The sequence below is a fragment of the Bubalus bubalis genome, chromosome 2 (assembly GCF_019923935.1).
Source record: "Bubalus bubalis isolate 160015118507 breed Murrah chromosome 2, NDDB_SH_1, whole genome shotgun sequence".
Lineage (NCBI taxonomy): Eukaryota > Metazoa > Chordata > Mammalia > Artiodactyla > Bovidae > Bubalus > Bubalus bubalis.
The window spans coordinates 100,393,282-100,420,186 of record NC_059158.1 but is presented as its reverse complement, the minus strand read 5'-3'; the positions used below and the strand labels follow the sequence as shown (position 1 = coordinate 100,420,186).

The window sequence follows — 26,905 nt, the reverse complement described above, 5'->3', positions numbered from 1 at the left end:
GGCTTTTTAGGGTAGGGCTCAGAAAGTGAAGAGGAACTAAAAAGCCTCTTAATGAATGTGAAAGAGGAGAGTGAAAAAGTTGGCGTAAAGCTCAACATTCAGAAAACTAAGATCATGGCATCCAGTCCCATCACTTCATGGGAAATAGATGGGGAAACAGTGGAAACAGTATCAGACTTTATTTTTTTGGGCTCCAAAATCACTGCAGATGGTGATTGCAGCCATGAAATTAAAAGACGCTTACTCCTTGGAAGGAAAGTTATAACCAACCTAGACAGCATATTCAAAAGCAGAGATATTACTTTGCCAACAAAGGTCCGTGTAGTCAAGGATGTGGTTTTTCCAGTGGTCATGTATGGATGTGAGAGTTGGACTGTGAAGAATGCTGAGTGCCAAAGAATTGATGCTTTTGGACTGTGGGATTGGAGGTCCAACCAGTCCATTCTGAAGGAGATCAGTCCTGGGTGTTCATTGGAAGGATTGATGCTAAAGCTGAAACTCCAATACTTTGGCCACCTCATGTGAAGAGTTGACTCATTGCAGAAGACCTCGATGCTGGGAGGGATTGGGGGCGGGAGAAGAAGGGGACGACCTAGGATGAGGTGGTTGGATGGCATCACCAACTCAATGGACATGGGTTTGGGTGGATTCCGGGAGTTGGTGCTGCAGGGAGGCCTGGCGTGCTGCAATTCATGGGGTCACAAAGAGTTGGACACGACTGAGCTACTGAACTGAACTGAACTGATGTCATTTAGTTTAGAGGAGAGCAGTACAGTAGTTAACTCATAATGGCACCCAAAGACAAACCATTGAGGTCAACAGGTAAAATTAATTGCAGAGAAATGGTGTGGGTAACAGGGAGGCAGGGGAGGATGATTTATACTCATAGAGTAGAAAGGAAGGGCCTGAGGTAAATGATTGATTTTTATGAAATAGGCACTGGGCGAAGTTCTTAGTGATTTAACAGCAAATGAAAGATTATGCAGAATGCCATATCAAAATTTATTGCTTAGGGAGTGAATAAGAGGACCTAGTGATAGGGCTATGGCCACAGTATATAAGTGAGGTTAAGAGCTCATACTCTTAATTTTGGTCCAGTCCTGTCTTGACCATTTAACTTTATATTTCTTGGCAAATTAAAACTACCCAAGTTGCAGTTTCTTCATCCATAAAATGGGCAGAAATAGCATCTACTTCATAGAATTACATCGATTGAATAAGATTATATATTCAGTGACTTTGGCCAGCATGTTACATCTTCCTGTTATTCCTCTTGAGTTTAGAATATCCAGAGGGAAGAAAAAGAGTTAATACAATGTTTTCTTGGACTACGTGCTTACACCACATCTTCTAAGTGATTACCCCTTAACGCAGTTTTCAGAGTTTAGGTTGGTGAAAACTCTTGATTAATAGTTGATGAGAAATTTCTTTAAGTGTAATTCCTATTAAATGAAGAGAGACTGACCACAGTGACCTCATCACTTTATCTTTCTGGAACTCAGTCGGAGTTGAATTAGTGTTTCTCCGGCTCTGGTTTGAGGACCTCCCAGCATTAGAATCACCTTGAGTACTGGATAAAATTGCAGATTCTTGATCTCCACTTTAGACCCACTGAGTCAGTCTCTGAGAGTAGAGTCAAGGAAATTTTCCTTAGCACTCAAGTATAGCTGATCTACACCACATCTAGTTTGAGAACCACCAGAAAGGATGATTCGGAGATCTTTTTCGGTTCAAGTATGAATCTGTTCATTATATTATAAGCCTAGAGTAGGAGTTGGATAGGAATAATGATATCTATTCCTGTTTACCCTGTAGGATTGTTGTGAAAAACAATAAGATATCTTTCAGTTTGTAAAAATAACTTTAAATGAAAAGATAATTAAATTTTAGACTCCTGTGGTGTCTTATGGGCTTCCCTGGTGGCTCAGATGGTAAAGAATCTGTGCGCAATGCAAGAGACCCAGGTTCAATCCCTGGGTGGGGGAAGATCCCCTAGAGAAGGGAATGGCTATTCACTCCAGTATTCTTGCCTGGAGAATTCCATGGACAGAGGACCATTGCAGGCTGTAGTCTGTGGGGTTGCAAAAGGTCAGACATGACTGAGCAACTAATTAATGGAGTCTTATATATAATACATATTACATAAGTGTAAGTGTATTGTAATTTATAATACATATCTATGTATGTGTTTGTGTGTCTATTTGCAGTGACTCTTAGCTATAAATCTACAGTGATTTCTGTATTAGGTGAGTCACAGTACTTACTAAGTATTTAATATCAAATTCTTATCAAAAAAATAATGAGTTTATTTTTATTTCCCTGATTTCTGTTTGATTTTTTGCTTTTATTAGTTGCCTGGAGGTCCAGTAGGATTATAGCCATTCAAACAAGTGAATATATAACTTGAAGACTAATGTCTGTTCTAGATTTTTAAATTTACAAATTAAAGTGTTTAATAGTAGGAATAATAATTCCTACTATTACAAATATTGGAATAGTTTTTAAAAAATGATCTTTGTGATTCAGTTGTTTGAATTGTCCTATTTAGAGGTTATCTGTACTCTTTCATACTCTTTTCTGTCAGTTAAACCCTCTGCTCTCAACAAAGAAACCCAGTCCCACCGCTAGGGTATTTTCTGGGGATAAAATATAATCCCCCATTTTTTCCATTTCTAGAGAGGGCAGACTGTTAATAGGTATCTATTTTGTGTTGGTTATAGTGTTTCATGCTTTAAAAACATGCTTATTTTGGTATCCCCTGTCTAATTCCTACACATAATTTAATATATAGGTATACTTATTAAATGATTTTTAAACATGCAGTGTGTTGACCAGACAACACACTTTTAGAGAATTTAAATTGATTTAGTTGGTTTGGACTGGGGCCAGAAATCAATGTCTTGGTTGTACAAGACACTAGATTTAGGTTGTACATGGCTCATACTTTGAGAAACATGGCTCTGTTTCCTGTTGCCTCCAGAGGCATAAATTGTAGGCACTGGCTGCACAACATAAATTAGAAATAGTATGCTTCCAGCTTGAAAGTGAACATAAAAATATTGCACATCAGAACTCCACATGTGTTTGTGTACGTTTTTTCCGTAGAACTCAAGATAGTGTTAACACAGGTAACAGGACAAACTTAACCACCTGCAGGTTAAAGCTGTTTAATAACACAGAAAACGTTTTTATAAGTAACGAAATCATAGGACATGGCTGGATTTTGAATGAATCTGTATTTCTTAGCCTTCCTTTTAAACTTAGTTTCAGAGATTAAAAAATGTTACCATCAATTAATGGAAATTTTAGATTGTGTGGCAAAATAAACAGAGAAGCAGAAAATAAGATAGGCAGTGTCTAGTACTTCTGTTAAGAAAAGCTACTGAGCTTTATCGTATGCCTGGTACTAGGCTCCTGCAAGCAAGGCCTGCAACACCAGCATTCACCTCTTGAACGCATTAAATGCCTTTATTCCCATGAACCACCCTCAGTTTTCAGTCTTTTCCTGTTTCTTGAACAGTCTGCTCACTCACTTTTACTTCTATTTTTCTTGTAATATATTTCAATTTTTGTCTCCCTTCCTGGGTTCTTAGTTTCCCTCTTTATGGTATAATGAATGAAATAGCTTATTACAAATTAAAAATTCCTAAATATCAGACTAATCGAAAAATTAAAAATTGATTTGATGAAACCCATTTTCTTTACTTACACCAGTGCTGCTTCCTTTTCTCCTAGGTATTTACTCCCAAGCCTTTTCTCAAGTGTTAGGTATATGCTGTAAGTGCTCCTTTGTATTTGAAAAACGCTAGTATTACAGATGGATCATAAACTGTGTAGCACATAGTGCATAATTTTCATCAGCCTGTCACTTCCATTCTCTTCATCAGACTTAGGAAACTTTTAATACCTATTGAATATTTAAGTTCCTGTTTGGCTCAGACTTTATTGAAAGGAATTCCCTGTTCTTAGTTTGTTTTTAAAAAGCAAAATTGTTCTTCATTGAAAATTAGGGCAGGTGGGTATAAGTGCTAAACTGGAAGAGGGTGTGTAAATTCCACTAGGAATTGGTTTTCAGATTTAGTGGAGGCCTGGGATTAGAAGTGTTGACCCCTGAGTCACCAGCCGGCCAGCTGCTTAACCAAGAGCAACTCAGATGGATGCAGTTGTTCCCCATGTCCTTTTAACTGCTTTTCGTCTCCATCCTTTTCTTTCTCCTTGCTCTTGCCCTTTCTCCATCTCCTCAGTGCTCAAATACATCACTGAGATGAAAAAGGGCAACAGCAGTAGTGCTGCTACTAAAGCTTTTGTGTCTGTGAATTTCTTTACTTTCTGCTATACATGTCTGAACCCGAGTTTCCACTTCTAGGGTAGCCCTAAAGCTACACATTGGCCAGCTGTGGCCTTAGTTAGTTTCTGGCACGGGGAAGGTAGCTTTTAACTTGAAGAAAAATGCCCTATATTTGAACTTTTTTGAATCTTATTTTGGTATCTTACAGTGACTTACTAGTAAGATTTTTTTTTTTTAACCTCATGTTTAAATGGTTCACAAATAAAAGACTAGGAACAGCCCCAGTAGTTGTTAGGGTTCTTTGGATCTTTTGTCCTTAAGAAAATGATGGATATAAACATTTCTGGGTGGGAGGATGTTGGAAAAAATGGTGGAATGGCATTCAAGGTGGGCTAACAGGTCTTTTTAAACTTATTAAACTTCTTAGGACATAAGCAAGGATGTATCAGCAGATTAACCCCCTTCCACTATTGGAATTTAAGTATTATACATAGTTTTAACTTTATTTACTATTCTTAAGTTCTGTATTTCCAGGATTGTCTGTTATACTCCTGAACATAAAAAAGTTACTTTTACTATTAGATTAAATAAAAAGGTGTTTTTCTAGTTTTGTTAATGGGTTATAGGTGGTGGCTTATTAGAAAATAGTTGAATCATTCATGTAGGGAACTTCGCTGGTGGTCTAGTGGCTGAAACTCCGGGCTTCCACTGCAGGGGGTGGGGATTTGATCCCTCATCAGGGAACTAGGATCCCGCAGTCCCCAAACTGTAAAAAGTCATTCATATAGATAGGAAATCTTACCAGGTATTGAGTATGGTTGAAGTAGACATACCTTGTTTTCAATGTAAACATTACATTTCAGATGAAAGTTATATTAGTGAAGGTGATAAAATTTGTAGACTAATTGTGAATGATAAGCTTTCTAGGAGTTTATATGAAAGCTATCACAAGAAGGCTAGTCTAGAATATCTGTGTTCTGCCATTTGTTTGATACTTGATGAAAACTGTTAGTGCTCCATTTATCATGCTTGTTTTTTACTCTTTGATAACTAAATTTCTTAACTACTGACTGGTTATACAAGCTTTATCACACTGCATGGATATAGCATATTTTACAGATTGAAAGGTCCGTCTAGTCAAAGCTATGGTTTTTCCAGTTGACATGTATGGATGTGAGTTGGACTATAAAGAAAGCTGAGAGCCAAAGAATTGAAGCGTTTGAACTGTGGTGTTGGAGAAGACTCTTGAGAGTCCCTTGGACTGCAAGGAGATCCAGCCAATTCATCCTAAAAGAGATCAGTCCTGAATATTCATTGGAAGGACTGATGCTGAAGCTGAAACTCCAATACTTTGGCCACCTGATGCAAAGAACTGACTCACTGGAAAAGACCCTGATGCTGGGAAAGATTGAAGGCCTGATGTGCAGCAGTCCATGGGGTTGCAAAAAGTCAGACTTGACTGAGCAACTGAACTGAACCAAACAGATAGAAAGTTTGTGGAAACCCTGGTTTTAAATAAGTTTATCAGCACCATTTTTCCAACAGCATTTGCTCACAGCATGTCTCTGTGTCACGTCTTCTTGTACAGTTAATAGTCTACAGTATAGTGTAAACATAACTTACATGCACTCAGTTTCAGTTCAGTCTTTCAGTCGTGTCCAGCTCTTTGTGATCCCAACTCTTTGCAGCACATCAGGCCTCCCTGTCCATCACCAACTCCTGGAGCTTGTTCAAACTCACTTCCATCAAGTCGGTGGTGCCATCCAACCATCTTATTCTCTGTCGTCCCCTTCTCCTCCTGCCTTCAATCTTTCCCAGCATTAGGGTCTTTTCCAATGAGTCAGTTCTTTGCATCAGGTAGCCAAAGTATTGGAGTTTCAGCTTCAGCATCAGTCCTTCCAATGAATATTCAGGACTGATTTCCTTTAGGATTGATTGTTTTAACCTCCTTGCAGTCCAAGGGACTCTCAAGAGTCTTCTCCATCACCCGAGTTCAAAAGCATCAATTCTTTGGTGCTCAGCTTTCTTTATAGTCCAACTCTCACATCCATACATGACATACACACTGGAAAAACCATAGCTTTGACTAGACAGACCTTTGTTGGCAAAGTAGTATCTCTGCTTTTTAATATGCTGTCTAGGTTGGTCATCGGAGAAAGCAATGGCACCCCACTCCAGTACTCTTGCCTGGAAAATCCCATGGACGGAGGAGCCTGGTAGGCTGCAGTCCATGGGGTCGCTAAGGGTCGGACACAACTAAGTGACTTCACTTTCACTTTTCACTTTCCTGCATTGGAGAAGGAAATGGCAACCCACTCCAGTGTTCTTGTCTGGAGAATCCCAGGGACGGGGGAACCTGGTGGGCTGCTGTCTATGGGGTTGCACAGAGTTGGACATGACTGAAGTGACTTAGCAGCAGCAGCAGCAGCAGAGCAGGTTGGGCATAACTTTTATTCCAAGGAGCAAGTGTCTTTTAATTTCATGGCTGCAGTCACCATCTGCAGTGATTTTGGAGTCCTTAGATAACCAGTGGTTAAATGTTGACTTCTACTTTTATTCTCCTTTTCACACACATGTATGCACACTCTGTGTCTGGTTTCACAGTGTTCAGTTCTCATATTTTTATGTTATTTCATGTTGGTTGTGTTTTCAGTTTATATTACTTAAGCTAGATGGGCTCAATCTTACACTGTTTTGTCAGACTGATAGTACTAAGTACAGAGTATAACAGGCAAGGCAAAAAAAAAAAAAATTCTGGGAAGATTGCCAGAAAGTGTTTATGTTATCCTTTGGAAGTGATTGTTTGGTGGTAGGAAGGTGCTTAGTTTTAAAAATAAAAAATTAGATTGACAGGGCCTAACATGTTGTGTTGCCATGCAGAAATTTTATTTGAAAGTTTATTCTCCTTCCTCATATTTCTGACTTGTTTATCAGAAGTGTTTTTGGACATTTTGGACTTTACTTTTTTTCCTAATACTTAAAAACAGTCCATGGCAGCCAAATAGGGAAGGTGATTTGTCTTCTATGATGTTTATTAATATAGAAAAGAAAGGATACCAGAAGACCTTTGATATGTTTATAGAAAAAAAACAAAAAAAAACAAATTATTAATATGAGTTTTAGTGAGAAAGAAGTTACATAACAGAGAAGTAATAATTAAGAATTTTACATTTTTCTTTTTTAGTACTTAGAATCTTATCTGTAAATATGAAGGCTGTTGGTGATTTTTGAGATAAGGCTAGTTAAGTGATATCTCTGTTATATAATATCATAGTGTGTTTTTAGTTTGCATTCTTTTCCATTAATAGAAGTCTCTTGCTATTTAAACTTCTAATAACTATTGCTAATTTTCTTCAGTTACTGGTTTTAAGTTGCCAGGTGTTACTTTCATCAAAGTAACACTTTTGTGTTACTTTTGTAACACTTTTGTCCATGAAAACTTTTGTGATGGTTTTTTTCTCTTTTGGTTAAGTTTCTCTCAATACTATTGATTCTTCAAGGGCAATATTTCACATTATTTTCATAGCCGCTGAAGTGATCCATTTTTATATCAGTGTTAGATGATTTACTAAAAAGAAAACGTGCATCTTCCCAAGTAAATAAAGCACTAAAACCCCTTAATATACCTGGTGTCTTTTCAGAATAATTGAGGTTTGTAGGTTGTTTTTAATAGAAACTGCTTTGTAGTGTGTGTGTGTGTGTGTATGTGCTGTGCTTAGTCGCTCAGTCATGTCCGACTCTTTGTGACCCTGTGGACTGCAGCTTGCCAGGCTCCTCTGCCCATGGGGATTCTCCAGGCAAGAATACTGGAGTGAGTTGCCATGCCCTCCTCCAGGGCATCTTACCAACCCACGGAATGAACCCAGGTCTCCCGCATTGCAGGTGGATTCTTTACCAACTGAGCCACCAGGGAAGCCCATTGTATATGTATGTGTTTGTTTTCCCTTAATCTAAGGATATCTGTTTTGATTTTGAGAATTTACCTTTTATCTCTGTTCTAAACTTATACCCAATTTTGGCTTCTGTGCATTTTATTTTTATTTATTTTTTAAGGTTGACTTTTATGTAACAATTTTATTTACTTATTTTGGCTGCACTGGGTCTTGTTGCTCTGCCCAGGCTTTCTCTAGTTGTGGTGAGCTGGGGCTGCTGTTTGTTGCAGTGTGCAGGCTTCTCACTGCAGTGATTTCTTTTGTTGTGGAGGCCGGGCTGTAGGGCACCCAGGCTTCGGTAGTTGCAGCATGTGGGCTCAGTAGCTGTGGCTCCTGGTCTCTGGAGCACAGGCTCAGTAGCTGTGGCGCATGGGCTTATTTGCTCTTTGGCATATGGGATCTGCCCAGACCAGGAATCCAACCAATCCAACAATCCCCTGCATTGGCAGGCAGATTTTTAACCACCACCGGGGAAATACTGTGCAATTTCAAAAATAGTCCTTTTATTTGGATGGGAGTGTTGGCCTCTAGCTATAGCACGATGATCCCTCTGTTCCCCCCAAAATGAACATCAAATATCAGAAATCTGTTTTGTGCAGTCTGTGTAATACTTATATCTACTTGTACCTGTTTTGATGTAATTCACATTTTGAATGAGCACCAGAGAACTGCACAGAACTGTTTTAATCTTGAAATGTGGACATTTATAGATAGCCCACCCAGTTAGTATCTGTAGGCAAAATTACTTTTTTGTTGTGCATTGTCTTTGAAGGTATCTTGCTCATCCTGGATAATACATATTTTTCATGAAAGTAAGATAATATTAAATCAAATCTCTTATGATTATACAGTGGAAGTGAGAAATAGATTTAAGGGACTAGATCTGATAGAGTGCCTGATGAACTATGGACAGAGGTTCATGACATTGTACAGGAGACAGGGATGAAGACCATCCCCAAGAAAAAGAAATGCAAAAAAGCAAAATGGCTATCTGAGGAGGCCTTACAAATAGCTGTGAAAAGAAGAGAAGCGAAAAGCAAAGGAGCAAAGGAAAGATATTCCCATTTGAATGCAGAGTTCCAGAGAATAGCAAGGAGAGATAAGAAAACCTTCCTCAGCGATCAGTGCAAAGAAATAGAGGAAAACAACAGAATGGGAAAGACTAGAGATGTCTTCAAGAAAATTAGAGATACCAAGGGAACATTTCATGTAAAGATGGGCTCAATAAAGGACAGAAATGGTATGGACCTACAGAAGCAGAAGATATTAAGAAGAGGTGACAAGAATATACAGAACTATACAAAAAAGATCTTCACGACCCAGATAATCATGATGGTGTGATCATTCACCTAGAGCCAGACATCCTGGAATGTGAAGTCAAGTGGGCCTTAGAAAGCATCACTATGAACAAAGCTAGTGGAGGTGATGGAATTCCAGGTGAGCTATTTCAAATCCTGAAAGATGATGCTGTGAAAGTGCTGCACTCAATATGCCAGCAACTTGGAAAACTCAGCAGTGGCCCTAGGACTGGAAAAGGTCAGTTTTCATTCCAATCCCAAAGAAAGGCAATACCAAAGAATGCTCAAACTACCGCACAATTGCCCTTCTCACACGCATAGTAAAGTAATGCTCAAAATTCTCCAAGCCAGGCTTCAGCAGTACGTGACCCATGAACTTCCAGATGTTTAAGCTGGTTTTAGAAAAGGCAGAGGAACCAGAGACCAAATTGCCAACATCCACTGGATCATGGAAAAAGCAAGAGAGTTCCAGGAAAAACATCTATTTCTGCTTTATTGACTATGCCAAAGCCTTCAACTGTGTGGATCACAATAAACTGGAAAATTCTGAAAGAGATGGGAGTACCAGACCACCTGACCTGCCTCTTGAGAAACCTGTATGCAGGTCAGGAAGCAACAGTTAGAATTGGACATGGAACAACAGACTGGTTCCAAATAGGAAAAGGAGTGCATCAAGGCTGTATATTATAACCCTGCTTATTTGACTTATATGCAGAGTACATCATAAGAAACGCTGGGCTGGAGGAAGCACAAGCTGAAATCTAGATTGCTGGGAAAAATATCAATAACCTCAGATATGCAGATGACACCACCCTTATGGCAGAAAGTGAAGAGGAACTAAAAAACCTCTTGATGAAAGTGAAAGAGGAGAGTGAAAAAGTTGCTTTAAAGCTCAACATTCAGAAAACTAAGATCACGGCATCTGATCTCATCACTTCATGGCAAATAGATGGGGAAACAGTGGAAACAGTGGCAGACTTTATTTTTTTGGGCTCCAAAATCACTGCCAATGGTAACTGCAGCCATGAAATTAAAAGATGCTTACTCCTTGGAAGAAAAGTTATGACCAACCTAGATAGGATATTCAAAAGCAGAGACATTTCTTTGCCAACAAAGGTCTGTCTAGTCAAGGCTATGGTTTGTCCAGTAGTCATGTATGGATGTGAGAGTTGGAGTGTGAAGAAAGCTGAGCGCTGAAGAATTGATACTTTTGAACTGTGGTGTTGGAGAAGATTCTTGAGAGTCCCTTGGACTGCAAGGAGATCCAGCCAGTCCATCCTAAAGGAGATCAATCCTGGGTGTTCATTGGAAGGACTGATGCTGAAGCTGAAACTCTGGTACTTTGGCCACCTCATGTGAAGAGTTGACTCATTGGAAAAGACCCTGTTGCTGGGAGGGATTTGGGGCAGGAGGAGAAGGGGACGACAGAGGATGAGATGGCTGGATGGCATCACTGACTTGATGGACATGAGTTTGAACTCTGGGAGTTGGTGATGGACAGGGAGGTCTGGCGTGCTGCGATTCTCACAAAGAGTCGGACACGACTGAGCAACTGAACTGAAGATAATACTAAATACCAGGAGGAGAGTTAGCAACAAAAAGAATCATAGGGTAAATATAAATGAAATGAGGCTTAATTTTGTCAGATAGTGTAAGATAAACATTTATACTGCCAAATACTTAGATCACTTATATCTTAGGAGTTTGCGATGGACAGGGAGGCCTGGTGTGCTGCAATTCATGGGGTCGCAAAGAGTCAGACACGACTGAGCGACTGATCTAATCTGATCTTAGACCAAATAAGAGACCATGGAAAGCAAAAACTTGACCTCTATATTCTAATTTGTCAGTCGTTTTGGTACCTGTGGTCATTGGGTAAGCATGGATATTACAGACTTATCAGTTTTATTGAGTTTCCAAACTGTTTCCATTTATTTATTAATATTAATATTAACCAATATTCAGGTTAATCTAAAATATATCACTTCCATTCTTAACTTTTAATGTCTTGAAAACCTGACTTGATTATACCCAATACTAAAGAATATGGAACGTTCATGTTTAGTGAAAGAAATCTTGTCAAACACTGATTAATCACAGCCCTGCTTATTTGGTCATGATCTTCTCTGTCTCTGTTTATTTCAGTTCTGTCGCTTGCTTTAATAGTCCTGCCTAGTCCTGTTTCCTCCATAAAACATTCTTTTTTCATTTCCTTGTGAATTGATTGATTTAATGCATGTTATTGAGTTCCTGTACTGTGCTGCCCTGGAGAAGGGAAAGGCTACCCACTCCAGTATCCTGGCCTGGAGAATTCCATGGACTTGCTAGTCCATGGGGTCTCAAAGAGTCAGACACGACTGAGCAATTTTCACTCACTGTGCTAGGTATTGTCGATACAATGATAACAGAGCTTGTTCCGGAAGCTCTTAGTCTAGTGAAGGTCCAAGTTATCATCTGCAAATTCCTATTGCATTTATTGACAGCCCTTATCTTGATTTTTTAAATTTACAATACAAGCATATGATCCATTTTATCTGAATATATTAAATATAAAAGCAAAGTTTTCTACCAAGATTATTGTCAGAAAAAAGTCATTTTATATTTGAGACTGCAGATTTATTTATTTTTTTTTTAGGCTGTCAGTATTTATATTCTGAATAGAAGTATAATGTTTTGTAGAGGACAGGCTTGAGATGATGTCAGTAAGTACTAATTTTGAATGTTTATGGAAATTTCCTGAGGTAAAAGGGGAATAAAGAATTTAGACAAATAAATTATTCTTGAGGGGGGTTGATTTACTGTCATAATTCGTTTTAAAGTATTCACAAAGGTTTTTTAAAAAGTCTTTAAAAATCTCACCTTAAAGAGCAATGTTGTAAGTAATTTATGGACACCATAATATATACTATAAAACAATGGGAAAAAAACACTATGTTAGTATTATGTGAATGGAAGTTTGTGGGTTGGAAAAGTATTTCCAGTGACAATATTCTATATGACTTCAAAAAGTATTGCTTCTCCATTTAAATGGAAATGAAGGTAATTCAAGTTCTGATACTTTTAAATGACTCAGGCAGAAGATAATGAGGTGACAGTTGTTCAGAGATATATGTGAAATTTGAACAAAGTTGTTTTTAAAATTTTTGTGCTTCATGATTTAAAAACATTGATAAAAGTAAATTAATGAGTTAAAATATATATTGGGCTTTTCATACAAATATGCAAAGGTTTGTATATTTCAAATTGGTCAAAAGATTTTAAAAATATCCTCACATTGGTAAAAATTAAGGCATCCATCATATTGAGGGTTGTATGGTATTCATTTATGGTAGATAACTTGCAAGTTTCTGGGTTGTTGGATGACTATTTAACATAGTGAGAAACTGTTAAAAACTACATGTTGAACTAATAAAATGCTCTATACATTTATTAAGATTTTCTTGATATCATGAGGGATGATGCTATACCAGAATTTCCCAGTTATTTGCTTAAAATGATTCTTCTGCATAATGTTTTTTAACAACTTTATTTCTTTTCTTTTTTTTTTTAATTTAATTTTATTTTAAACCTCAAACAGTGTATTAGTTTTGTCAAACATCAAAACGAATCCGCCACAGGGATACATGTGCTCCCCATCCTGAACCCTCCTCACTCCTCCCTCCCCACACCATCCCTCTAGGTCGTCCCAGTGCACCAGCCCCAAGCATCCAGAATCGTGCATCGAACCTGGACTGGCAACTCGTTTCATACATGATATTACACATGTTTCAATGCCATTCTCCCAAATCTTCCCACCCTGTCCCTCTCCAACAGAGTCCATAAGACTGTTCTTTACATCAGTGTCTCTTTTGCTGTCTTGTACACAGGGTTATTGTTACCATCTTTCTAAATTCCATATATATGTGTTAGTATACTGTATTGGTGTTTTTCTTTCTGGCTTACTTCACTCTGTATAATAGGCTCCAGTTTCATCCACATTAGAACTGATTCAAATGTGTTCTTTTTAATGGCTGAGTAGTACTCCATTGTGTATATGTACCACAGCTTTCTTATCCATTCATCTGCTGATGGGCATCTAGGTTGCTTCCATGTCCTGGCTATTATAAACAGTGCTGCGATGAACACTGGGGTACACGTGTCCCTTTCCCTTCTGGTTTCCTCAGTGTGTATGCCCAGCAGTGGGATTGCTGGATCATAAGGCAGTTCTATTTCCAGTTTTTTAAGGAATCTCCACACTGTTCTCCATAGTGGCTGTACTAGTTTGCATTCCCACCAACAGTGTAAGAGGGTTCCTTTTTCTCCACACCCTCTCCAGCATTTATTGCTTGTAGACTTTTGGATCGCAGCCATTCTGACTGGTGTGAAATGGTACCTCATAGTGGTTTTGATTTGCATTTCTCTGATAATGAGTGATGTTGAGCATCTTTTCATGTGTTTGTTAGCCATCTGTATGTCTTCTTTGGAGAAATGTCTATTTAGTTCTTTGGCCCATTTTTTGATTGGGTCATTTATTTTTCTGGAGTTGAGCTGTAGGAGTTGCTTGTATATTTTTGAGATTAGTTGTTTGTCAGTTGCTTCATTTGCTATTATCTTCTCCCATTCTGAAGGCTGCCTTTTCACCTTGCTAATAATTTCCTTTGATGTGCAGAAGCTTTTAAGTTTAATTAGGTCCCATTTGTTTATTTTTACTTTTATTTCCAATATTCTGGGAGGTGGGTCATAGAGGATCCTGCTGTGATGTATGTCGGAGAGTGTTTTGCCTATGTTCTCCTCTAGGAGTTTTATAGTTTCTGGTCTTACGTTTAGGTCTTTAATCCATTTTGAGTTTATTTTTGTGTATGGTGTTAGAAAGTGTTCTAGTTTCATTCTTTTACAAGTGGTTGACCAGATTTCCCAGCACCACTTGTTAAAGAGATTGTCTTTAATCCATTGTATATTCTTGCCTCCTTTATCAAAGATATACAACTTTATTTCTTGATTTGTACTATATAATGTTTTGGGTTAAAAGCATAATTCCATAGATGATTCTCTTTGGACATGTGTTCTATACCCCTAGAGTGATAGGAAGCAGTGGCATGTGAAGCAGAAACAAGAATTGCTTTTATGTTGCATTTATTAATTTTGAAACTTCATTAATCCTTCCTGGTGAACTAAGTTGTCTTTGGGAGGCGCAAGTTTAAGGAAGACATTCAGTAGCATGCCTATTGATATTCTGTTCTCAATGACTTGCTGATAGTTTCAGATAGTATTAAACTACTTTCCCAGAAGTGAGCCTCAGAATTGTAAGTTGTCAAAACAGTTCTTTTCTTTACATTTATCGTTGAGTGTATATATAGGAAAATTATGATAAGATAAGGCTGGTTGCAAGGCTGTGAAAAACACCATCATCTTGGGACTTCCCAGGAAGTCCAGTGGTTAAGACAACATACTTCCATGATGGAGCATGAGTTTGATCCCTGGTCAGATATGCTGTGTACCACAAGGTGTGGCCGAAAAAATAGAAAAAGAAGCATTGCCATCTTAATCAGATAAGAAAACAAATTGTAATTGTAAAAGAGTCTTTAGTTCCATCTACTTGTTTCAGAGGAGATGGGGGTGCAGTAATAGTTGGTGGGTTTTTAAAATGCAGTTGTTATATCACATTTTTACATTTTAATCTTTAGTTAAGTACTGTTTCTCTTTGGAGGAAAGAAGAAAAGCGAAAGGTGAGGGAGAAAGGGAAAGATACACCCAACTGAATTCAGAGTTCCAGAGAATAGCAAGGAAAGTTAAGAAGGCCTTCTTAAATGAAAAATGCAAAGAAATAGAGGACAACAATAGAATGAGAAAGACTAGAGATATCTTCAAGAAAATTAGAGATATCAAGGAACATTTCATGCAAGGATGGGCACAAAAAGGACAGAAATGGTAAGGATCTAACAAGCAGAAGAGATTAAGAAGTGGCAAGAATTCACAGAACTATACAAGAAAGGTCTTAATGACTCAGATAACCACGATGGTGTGATCACTCACCTATAGCCGAACATCCTGGAGTGTGAAGTCAAGTGGGCCTTAGGAAGCATTGCTATGAACAAAGCTAGTGGAAGTGACAAAATTCCAGCCCAGCTATTTAAAAATCCTCCAAGATGATGCCCTTAAAGTGCTGCACTCAATATGTCAGCACATTTGGAGAACCCAGCAGTGGCCACAGGACCAGAAAAGGTCAGTTTTTATTCCAGTCCCAAAGAAGGGCAGTGCCAAAGAATGTTCAGACTACCTGTGCTGATTTCCCATGCTAACGAGGTAATGCTCAAAATCCTTTAAGCTTGGCTTCAGTGGTACGTGCACCGAGAACTTCCAAATATATAAAATGGGTTTTGAAGAGGCAGAGGAACTGAAGATCAAATTGCCAACATTTGTTGAATAATGGAGAAAGCAAGGGGATTCTAGAAAAACATCTGCTTCTGCTTCATTGACTGTGCTAAAGCCTTTGATTGTGTGCATCACAACAAACTGTGGAAAATTCTTAATGAGATGGGAGTACCAGTTACCTCACTTGTCTCCTGAGAAACCTGTATGCGGGTCAAGAAGCACCAGGTAGAACCAGACATGGAACAATGGACTGGTTCAAAATCAGGAATGGAGTACACCAAGGCTGTATATTGTCAACCTGCTTATTTAACTTTTATGCAGAGTACATCATGCAACATCCTGGGTTGGATGAAGCACAAGCTGGAATCAAGACTGCCAGGAGAAGTATCAACAATCTCAGATATAAAGATGATTCCACTCTAATGACAAAAAGTGAAGAGAAACTAAAGAGCCTCTTGATGAGAGTTAAAAAGGAGAGTGAAAAAGCTGGCTTGAAACTCAACATTAAAAAACTAAGACCATGGCATCAGGTCCCATCACTTCATGGCAAATAGAAAGGGAAAAAAATGGAAGCAGTGACAGATTTTATTTTCTTGGGCTGCCAAATCACTGTAGATGGGGACTGTAGCCGTGAAATTAAAAGATGCTCACTCCTTGGAAGGAAAGCTATGATAAACCTAGGCAGTGTATTAAAAAAGCAGCGACTTTGCTTTGTCAACAATGGTCAGTCTAGTCAAAGTTATGATTTTTCCAGTAGTCATGTATAGATTTGTGAGAGTTGGAACATAAAGAAAGCTGAGAGCTGAAGAATTGATCCTTTTGAATTGTGGTGCTGGAGAGGTTCTTGAGAATCCCTTGGGCTGCATGGAGATCAAATGAGTCAGTCCTAAAGGAAATCAAGCCTGAATATCCATTGGAAGAACTAATGCTGAAGCTCCAATACTTTGGCCCCTGATGCAAAGAGCCAGCTCATTGGAAAAAACCCTGATGCTGGGAAAGATTGAAGGCAAAAGGAGACGGGGGCTGCGGGGCGTGGGCAGCAGAGGATAAGATGGTTAGATACGTCATCAACTTGATGGACATGCATTTGAGGAAATTCTAGGAGAGAGTGGAGGACGCGGGAACCTCATGTGGTGCCACCATGGGGTTGCAAACAGTTGGACACAACTTAGTGACTGAACAGCAACAAATGTTTGGAGGGCAAGTAAGATAGTCTTAGCCCAAATGACATTTAAATGTATGAAAAGGCATATATAAACAACTATCTGAAACAGTGAGTTAATATGAAATATTTTATGTTGGATGGCAAGTAGTGTGCATTTTGTGGAAAGGAAGCAGGAGTCCTGATGGTAAAACTTGAAAATTGTCACATGTGTGAGATTTAGCCTGCAAAACTTTTTGCAAGAGCTGGGCTTTCAGAAATGATTAGGATGATGATAGATTGCAAAGGGTAGGGCAGTAAAGAAATATTTGCTTGAACCATATCCATTGCTCCAGCACCATTTCCTGAAAAGGCTGTCTCTCCTCCATTGAAAGTCTTTTGTTCATTTGTTAAAATTAATTGGGCATATTTGTTTGGGTCTGTTTCTCGGTTCTCCTTCTGTTCCATTGATCTTTGTGTTTCTCTCTCCACCAGTATCACCCTGTCATATTTACTGCAGCTATGTGGTAAGCCTTAATATCAGGAAGAATGCTTTCTCTCTTTATTATTATTTCTCAGCAGGTTTTAGAAAAAGCTCTTTTATTGTCTACAGAGAAATTTGCTGAGATTTTAATATGAATTGTATATTTTATATATATTATCAGTTCAGTTCAGTTCAGTCGCTCAGTCGTGTCTGACTCTTTGCGACCCCATGAATCGCAGCACGCCAGGCCTCCCTGTCCATCACCAACTCCCGGAGTTCACTCAGACTCACGTCCATCGAGTCAGTGATGCCATCCAGCCATCTCATCCTCTGTCGTCCCCTTCTCCTTCTGCCCCCAGTCCCTCCCAGCATCAGAGTCTTTTCCAATGAGTCAGCTCTTCGCATGAGGTGGCCAAAGTACTGGAGTTTCAGCTTCAGCATCATTCCATCCAAAGAACACCCAGGGCTGATCTCCTTCAGAATGGACTGGTTGGATCTCCTTGCAGTCCAAGGGACTCTCAAGAGTCTTCTCCAACACCACAGTTCAAAAGCATCAATTCTTCGGCACTCAGCCTTCTTCACAGTCCAACTCTTACATCCATACATGGCCACTGGAAAAACCATAGCCTTGACTAGATGGACCTTTGTTGGCAAAGTAATGTCTCTGCTTTTCAATATGCTATCTAGGTTGGTCATAACTTTCCTTCCAAGGAGTAAGCGTCTTTTAATTTCATGGCTGCAGTCACCATCTATAGATGTGTATATATATGTGTATATATATATATATATATATATGAATATATCAGTTTAAGAAGAATTGAAATCTTGGTTATGTGGACTCTTCCAATCCATGAACATGGTGTGTTTCTTCAAGTGATTAGGTCTTTGATTTCTTTCATCAGTGTTTTATAATTTTCATCATACAAATCCTATATGTTCTTTATTAAATTATGGGTAAGTATTTTATTTTCTAGGAGCAACAGTAACTGATACTTTCAATTTTTAATTTCAGTTCTGCCTGTTCATTGTCAGTGTAAAGAAACATAATTGATTTTTGTGTGTTGATTTGTTTTCTGTGACCTTACTGGACTCACTGATGCTAGCATTTTTTGTTGTTGTTTGAAGATTCCTTAGAATTTTCTGAATAGACAATCATTTTATCTGCAAATAGAAACCATTTTATATTTCCTTTTCCAATTGGTATGTCTTTAATTTTTTTTCCCTTGCCTTATTGCAATAGCTAAAGCTTTCAATACTATGTTAAATCACAGTGGGAGGGGAAGGCATCCCCTTTTTGATGTTAGGGGAAGGCATTCAGTCTTTCACCATACAGTGTGATCTTAGCTGGAAGTTTTTTGGCAGGTGCTCTTTCTCAGTTTGCGGAAGTATCTCTCTATTCTTGTTAGATTTATCGATAGACCATATGATTTTTCTCTTTTTGTCTGCTTGTTTGGCAGACTGCATTTATTGACTTTTGAATATCAAATTAGCCTTCATGCCTGGAATACACTGTGGTACATTACTTAAAATATATTTTTTTGGATTTTTGTTTGCTAAAATTTTGTTGAGAACTTTTTCATCTAATCCGTTGTTGTTGTTCAGTCGCTAAGTCATGTCTAGCTATTTGTGACCCCATGGACTGCAGCAGGCCAGGCTTCCTTGTCCTTCACCATCTCCTGGAGTTTGCGCAAACTCAACGTCCATTGAGTTGGTGATGCTGTCCTAGTGATATATTGGTCTGTATACCCTGTTCGCCCTTTTTTGTCCTGTCTTTGAATGATTCTTGTATCAAGGTAATACGTGCTTCATAAAATTAGTTGTGAAGTAGTCGTTCTTCATCTGGTTCTGAAAGAGATTGTGTAAAATTAATGCTGGTGTATTATTTTAGTACTTCATGCTTTTAAAAAACAGAACCCCAGTTCTCAGATGCATTCACATTAGATAAAATTTACATTTTCCTTATTGGAGGAGTATCTTAGATTTGAGTATGACTTTTACAGGGCTGTTTTAACAAATTTTAGGTCCTGTGTATTGCCTTTTTTCTTTTTTTAAATGGTAGGAAAAAAATGAAATTGTCAGTATCAAACATTATGTATAATCAGTAGATGGAAATAGAATTATTATCTGAAATAATTTATCAAAAATAATTCTAATACTTGAGTCTGTGATAGACTTACTGATTTGCAGCTTGCCTGAGTGTGCGTATGAAACTACAGAATTACCCATAGTAATTTTGGAATTCTTAGGGAGATTGAATGAAATGTAGAAACAAAGCAGAGCAAGGTTTGGTAACTTGTTCAAGGTCACAGTGTGTAAACTAAACTCCAAGTTCAGTTCACAGGCTTCTAAGCCAATAGTTAACTGGGAAGGAACATTAGATAACCAGTGAATCTTTGCCAGAAGAAGCAAAGAAACCATACACAGAGTATCTGTATATCTATATACCCCCCTGCTGACCTCATGTCCTTTTCAGCTACTCATTCCTGGAGCATACAAAATGGTACTCAAAGATAAATTTGAGAAAACACATGAGGGATTCTGATGCACAGCATAGGTTAAGAACCATTATAATAAACCCCACACATTATGTCCATTTATTTCTTGTGAAAATCGTATTAACTATTTGTAATTCGTTTGTTAGAATAAACCTATGGTAGAAATTTATAGTTTAAGAAAATCTTAAATTGTGAAATGTTATTAAAAACCAGAAAATATAGGTAACTTTTACCATCCTTTTTAGAAGTGCACTTTTAAAGTCACTAGGTGAGCGTAAGCGGAGAAGGCAATGGCACCTCACTCCAGTACTCTTGCCTGGAAAATCCCATGGACAGAGGAGCCTGATGGGCTGCAGTCCACGGGGTCACGAAGAGTCGGACATGACTGAGCGACTTCGCCTTCACTTTTCACTTTCACGCATTGGAGAAGGAAATGGCAACCCACTCCAGTGTTCTTGCCTGGAGAATCCCAGGGAAGGCGGAGCCTGGTGGGCTGCCATCTCTGGGGTCACAGAGAGTTGGACACAACTGAAGTTACTTAGCGGCAGCAGCAGGTGAGCGTAAGAGCATAACAATACATGTAACTTGCTTTATTTTTATAATTATGTTATTGTATTTAGTGGTCACTTAGAGATATGATGGGATAAAGACTGATTACTGAATCAACTTGAAGATACGGGAGGGGGTTGGCAAAATTGTCAGTTTTCTCCATAAGCAATTTTCTATCTGTGAATAATATCAAATGATAGTCTAGATCTAGAAAGTCATTCTGAAATCTTAACTTATCATTAAATATTGAGAAGTATTGAAAGAAATAAAAAGTAATTGTTTATCTTTTTTCTAGACCAGAGGTGGCAAAGAAACGAAACTGGTGTCCGCCCCCCCCCCCTCCCCTCTGTACAAATTCCAATGTCTTTCTCAGTACATTGCTTCTGGCAGCTACTTTTAACTGGAATTTACACCAAAGATGGAACCTATTGTATTCGGCATTTTTGTTCTAGGCAATGTACTTTTTTGGCAGTCAGTTTTGTTTACTTTAAATGTTTTTCTGTGCCTCAGTGGAGTCTTCTTTTGGAAATTAAAAATAATTAATAGTGGTTTTTAACTTGAGTTATACAAATGGTAGTTCATGGAAGACTCCCCACCCCCAGCAAAACAAAACAAGCGAAAGAAAAGTCCAGTTAGCTAAAAATTAGGATGTTGTTTCAAGAGATAGCTGACCACAGAGCCTGTAGGCCAAATCCAGCCTGTGAACTCAGAATGATACTTACATTTTTAAATGGTGGGGGAAAATTTTTTTTAAAAAAGAATATTTTGTGACGTAAAAATTACATGAGATTTAGTCTTCAGTGTCCATTAGTAAAGTTTTATTGAAATGTAGCAGTGCTCGTTCATTTACTGTCCAGTGGATGCTTTTGTGCGGCATTGGCAGAACTGAGTAGTTGTAAAAGAAACCATAAGGCCAACAAAGCCTAATACATTCACTGTCTGGCCCTTCCCAGAGAAGGTCTGCCAGTCTGTTGTGGATAGTACAGGTGGCGCATGTTTGTGTTTGGGTTGTTTAGTAAAGGAGGAAACTTAATTTGCTGTTTTTTTCAACAGGTTTCTGAAAAGGAATAATTTAGAAACTTTGTGGTCTCAGAGCTTCTTTAGACTTAGCTCAAGGAGATTTTTATGTGGTTTGTATCTATAAATATCATCATATTAGAAATTAGGGCAGAAAATTAAAAAATATTTATTTAAAAATGTCAATAGTAAATCCATTATATGTTAACAAAAGAATATATTTTTATGAAAAATATTTACTAAAAAATTAGAGAATTTTTTTTACAAATTTCTTTATAATTGTTTTAGTAGATGACAGCTGAATTCTTGTATTTCATTCAGTTTGTTGTGATGCAAAAACTTGTGATGTTTTGACATGGAGGAAATCGGGCCATACACAGACATATAGTTAGAAAAATGGGGAGTATTTTAATAGCTTTTTAAGATAATTGTGGATATTTTTCTTTGATAGTACACCATAATTCAAAAAGTGGTAATTTCTTTGATGGTTTTATTTTCTTAAGTCAAGTTGATTGAAGTATACGTTGCAGACAATAAAATATATTTTGTTTAGATACACAAGTCTGTTGCAATCTGATTAACTCATGAATTATATAACCATCACCACAATAAAAATGTGGAATATTTTCATCACCTCTAAAAGTTTCCTTATACCCTTTTGTAATTAGCCCTCTCCCCTCACTCTTAACTTCTGATCTGATTTTCATACCTGTACTTCTACCTTTTCCAAAGTATTGTGTAAATGGAATCACACAGTATGTAGCCTTTTCAGTCCATTTTTGTTTTTAGCATAATGTGTTTACAGTTTATCCATTTAGTTGCAGCTATCACCAGTTCATTTATTTTTATTGTATAATGTTTATTTTTATTTCTATCAGTGCTAGATATTGGGTGGTTTTTGGTGATCCTTAATAAAGCCACCCTAAAAATTACAGATCTTTGCATGGATATATGTTTTCGTGTCTTAAATAGCTAGGCATGAGATTGCTGTGTAGTACGGTAGATGCCATCTTTCCCTGCAAGAAGACTTTTTCCTGAGTTAATGGTCCATTTTGCATTCCCACTACCAACGTGTGGAAGTTGCAGTTGCTCTACATATTTCCCAAAACTTGAGACTGTGTGTTTTTATTTTTGTATTAGTCATTCTAATGAGTATTAGATCTAGTTTTAGTTTGCATTCCCCTGGTTAGTGATATTGAGTATCTTTCTATGTAGTATTTCCCATTCATATTTCTTTGATAAGGCGTCTATCTGAATCATCTTGCCCATTTTTTAGAAATTAGGTAATATGTTTTCTTATTATTGAGTTGTGATAGATCTTTATATTTTCTGAATATCTGTTCTTTTTTAGGTATATAATTTGCAGGTATTTTCTCCCAGTCCGAATTTTTTTCCTTAACTTTCAAAGAGAAGTTTCAATTTTAATGAAGTTCAGCTTTTGAAGTCCAATTTTTTCTTTTGTAACTCCTGTATTTTTGTATTTTAACAAATCTTTCATGTTAATAATTTAGGGTCACAAGATTTTTCTTGTTTTTAGAAGTTGTATAGTAATAGTTTAAGGTTTTATTTTTAGTTAATTTTTGTATATGGCATGAGCTATGAGTTGTTATGAGTTGAGGTTCTCTGTTCTGCATATAGATGTCTAGTTGTTCCAGCATCAGTTATTGGAAGACTTTATTTTCTCTATCTGAGTACACTGCATTGGCACCTTTGCTGTGTATCAGTTGACCGTGTGTGTCTGGGTCAGTTTCTGGATTCTTTGTTCTGTTTCCCAGGTGCATGTCTTTTTACTAAGACTGCATTGCCTTGATTGTTGAAGTTTTAGTGTAAGACTTAAAAACAATTAGTATGGGGAACTCCCTGGTGGTCCAGTGGTTAGGGACTAGGCTCTTTCACTGCCATGGCCCAGGTTCAGTCACTGGGTGGGCAACTAAGATACTGCAAGCCGTGTGGCATGACCAGAAAAACTGCCCCAAATCAAGTACTGTGAGTTCTCTTTTGTACATCTTTTTCAGAGTTACTTTGGGTGTTCCAGTTCTCTTGCTTTTCCATATAAAGCAAGAGATGGTTTCTTAAAAGTTAGTACATTGTGGAATCTGAAACTACCAATGAACTTTTTGTCCTCTGTAATGCTAGAGTCTGCTTGGCTATCTTGAACATTGAATGGATTTTTTTTTTTTTTTAACCCATGAGTATTTTTCAAATGTCACACAGAATTCACTTGGAAAATATTGGTTCTCTGAATTATATAGACCTTTTAAATGTTGACACATCTTAGTATTCTGTATTTAAAAGTCATATTTGTTAATATTACCAAGACCTCATCAGAAAATTCTTTAAATGTTGGGAGGGTGTCAGGCTAATGGTGGTGGTTGATACAGTTTTTCCAAAATTCTTGTTTTTGCTTGGAAACTCATATTTTATCATTGGCAGTGCATACTGTCAATTGTTTTTCTTGAAGTAACAGGTTCATTTTGAGAACATTTTTGCCAGATACTCAAGTCTGAATAACCATGGTTGGTTTAGTTCACAACTCGGTCATGCAAGGGCTTCTCTTGGAGGCAGTCATTGTACTGCAGTGTGCAGCGGACGTGCTTTTGGTTAGTTACCACTTTGTCACACAGAATAGTGAGAAGAAATCTTGACTCAAGGGTCAAAATTTTAAGAAAATTAAAAATGTTACTGCTTTTCATCAAGGATATTCTTAAGGAAAGCTGGCCTTTTACAGAGAAAACGTGATTGATTTGGTCGCTTTCTACTATGTTTATTATACCTAAAACACAAAGATGGACCTGGAAACCTAAACCCAAAGTTATAACTGTAAGACAGTAAATTCTTGACATTTTAGGAAGATCTGAAATTTGGTATACTGGGAGACAGTGTAAGAACAAATATAGTTATATTAAGTTGTTGTTTTATTATCTTATAGGTGCTATACTTGGTAGATCAGAAACTCAGGAGTGTATTTTCTATAATGCTAATTGGGAAAGAGATAGAACGAATCGCACTGGTGTTGAATCCTGTTACGGTGACAAAGATAAACGGCGGCATTGTTTTGCTACATGGAAGAATATTTCTGGTTCCATTGAAATAGTGAAGCAAGGTTGTTGGCTGGATGATATCAACTGCTATGACAGGTAAGAAGGCATTTTGTTTATGATAGTGTTGAATAATTTTCACTTCTCCCTCTTTTTTAAAAAGGGGAAGAATCAATGCATGTATTTTCACTTAAATGCTTCTTTTTAAAGAGAGTATAACGATCATTATTACATGTTGATGACAAAATACATATTTTAAAGCAATAAAACAAATACAGCATATTTATGTTTTATTTTCTGTTACTTCGAATTATCTACCAAGTAGTGAAAACTTTAGATAATAAGCATTTATTTCCCTGTGTTGTAGGATTATGTTTTTTTTTTTTTAAACAGCAATTTTAATGAAAAGGGATTTTTAAAATTGCTTTAAAAGAGAGTATATCTGTTGAAAAATCTATCCTGAAAGAGAATAAAGCTTAATCATAGTATTAAATTTCCTTTTAGTTTCCCTCTTTATGTATCTGGAAGAAATTGATCTCACTACATTTTCCCCTTTTTTCCTTGCAGAGTAGGCCTTTGTTCTTTATCCCAAGGGACATTTTAACTTGACATTCAGAATTACATCAGAACTAACACAGTCCTCATAGAAAGCTACATTTTATTTAAAAGATTTTGCTTAAATTGTTTTATTCTGTACTGGAAATAAAATACAGGGGATACAGTGGATATGTTATTGACTGCCTGTGATCTTTCCGTAAAGTGTCCCTAGATGTTGAGTCGATCACTTAAACGGCCCGGGACACAAGATTTTCACTGTGGGTGGGTGCTGATGACTGCAGAAGCTGAAAAATCCTAGATAACCAGATTTTTTGGAGCCAAATAGCTAATACACTCACGGAATCCAACTATGTCCTGATCTACTTGCAGGGACTTTAATTGATTACTATAAATCTGTGGTTGATTGGCCATATGTGATTAATAGTAAAATGTGTTGAATAAAATCATGAAAATTGAATTGGTTCCACTTTTGGTGAGAAAGTAGTCATTTAGGTACATAGTTAGTAGTTAAGATATATTTCTGATTCTGTGAATTTTCCATGGATTACTGCTGTATAATTACACGTTAGCTATATTTCTGATTATTAGCTTCTTTATTAACAGAGGTGATCATTAAGTGACCTTTGCTATTATGAAAGGATAAGTAGGGCCACTGGGGAAACAGTATGGAGGTTCTCAGAAAATTAAAAATAACAATGAGATAGCAGTTCCACTTTTGATTATATGTCCAAAGGAAACAAAAACGTAAACTTGAAAAGATAAATGCACCACCATGTTCATTGCCACATTATTTACAATAGCCAAGATGTGGAAGCAACCTAAGTGTCTGTCAGTGAATAAATGGATCAAGGAAATATGCTTTGTATATACAATGGAATTTTTTTCATCTGTGAAAAAGAACACCTTGCCATTCATAATACTGATGGACCTTGAGGGCATTATCCTAAGTGAAATGTCAGAGAGAAACAAATACCATATGATCTCACTTGTATATTAATCTTGAAAAAACAACAACAACAACACAAACCCATATATATAGAGAGAGAACTGTTTGTGGTTGTTGAGGCCGAGGGTGAGAAGTGGGCAAAATAGGTGAAGGAAATCAAAAGGGTATGAATTATCAGTTATAAAACAAATAAGTCTTAGGGATATAATGGAGATGTGATGTAATTGTGACTATAGTTAATAATACCATATTGTATATTTGAAAGTTGCTACAAGAGAAAATCTTAAAATTTTGTTCACAAGGAAAAAAAATTGTAACTGTGTGGTGATGGGATGTTAACTAGATTATTGTAGTGATCATTTCACAATATACTCTAATTTTCAATCATTAGGTTGTATGCCTGAAACTAATGTTATATGTCGATTATATCTCAATTTAATCTTAAAAAGCCAAGGAGAAAGAAGTTGGGGAAAAATGAAGTTTGGGGATAATCTCTATTCAAAGTTTGTTGTTCAGTTGCTCAGTCATGTCCAACTCCTTGCAGCCCCATGGACTGCAGCATGCCAGGCATCCCTGTCCTTCACAATCTCCTGGAGTTTGCTCAAACTCATGTCCATTGAGTCAGTGGTACCATCTAACCATCTCATCTCCTGTCCCCTTCTCCTCCTGCCCTCAATCTTTCCCAGCATCAGAGTCTTTTCCAGTGAGTTTGCTCTGTGCATCAGGTTGCCAAAATACTGGAGCTTCAGCATTACTCCTTCCACTGAGTATTCAGGACTAATTTCCTTTAGGATTGACTGTTTTGATC

The 26,905-nt window shown here is 37.4% G+C and overlaps 1 protein-coding gene across 1 annotated transcript in view; it reads left to right on the top strand.

Annotated features, from left to right (window-relative positions):
* Positions 1-26,905, top strand: part of ACVR2A (activin A receptor type 2A) — a 96,746-nt gene that overhangs the window by 34,212 nt on the left and 35,629 nt on the right. The window contains exon 2 of the mRNA XM_006078645.4: positions 24,485-24,692. Within this exon, the coding sequence (XP_006078707.1) occupies positions 24,485-24,692 (208 nt within the window). The remainder of the gene's footprint in view (positions 1-24,484; positions 24,693-26,905) is intronic.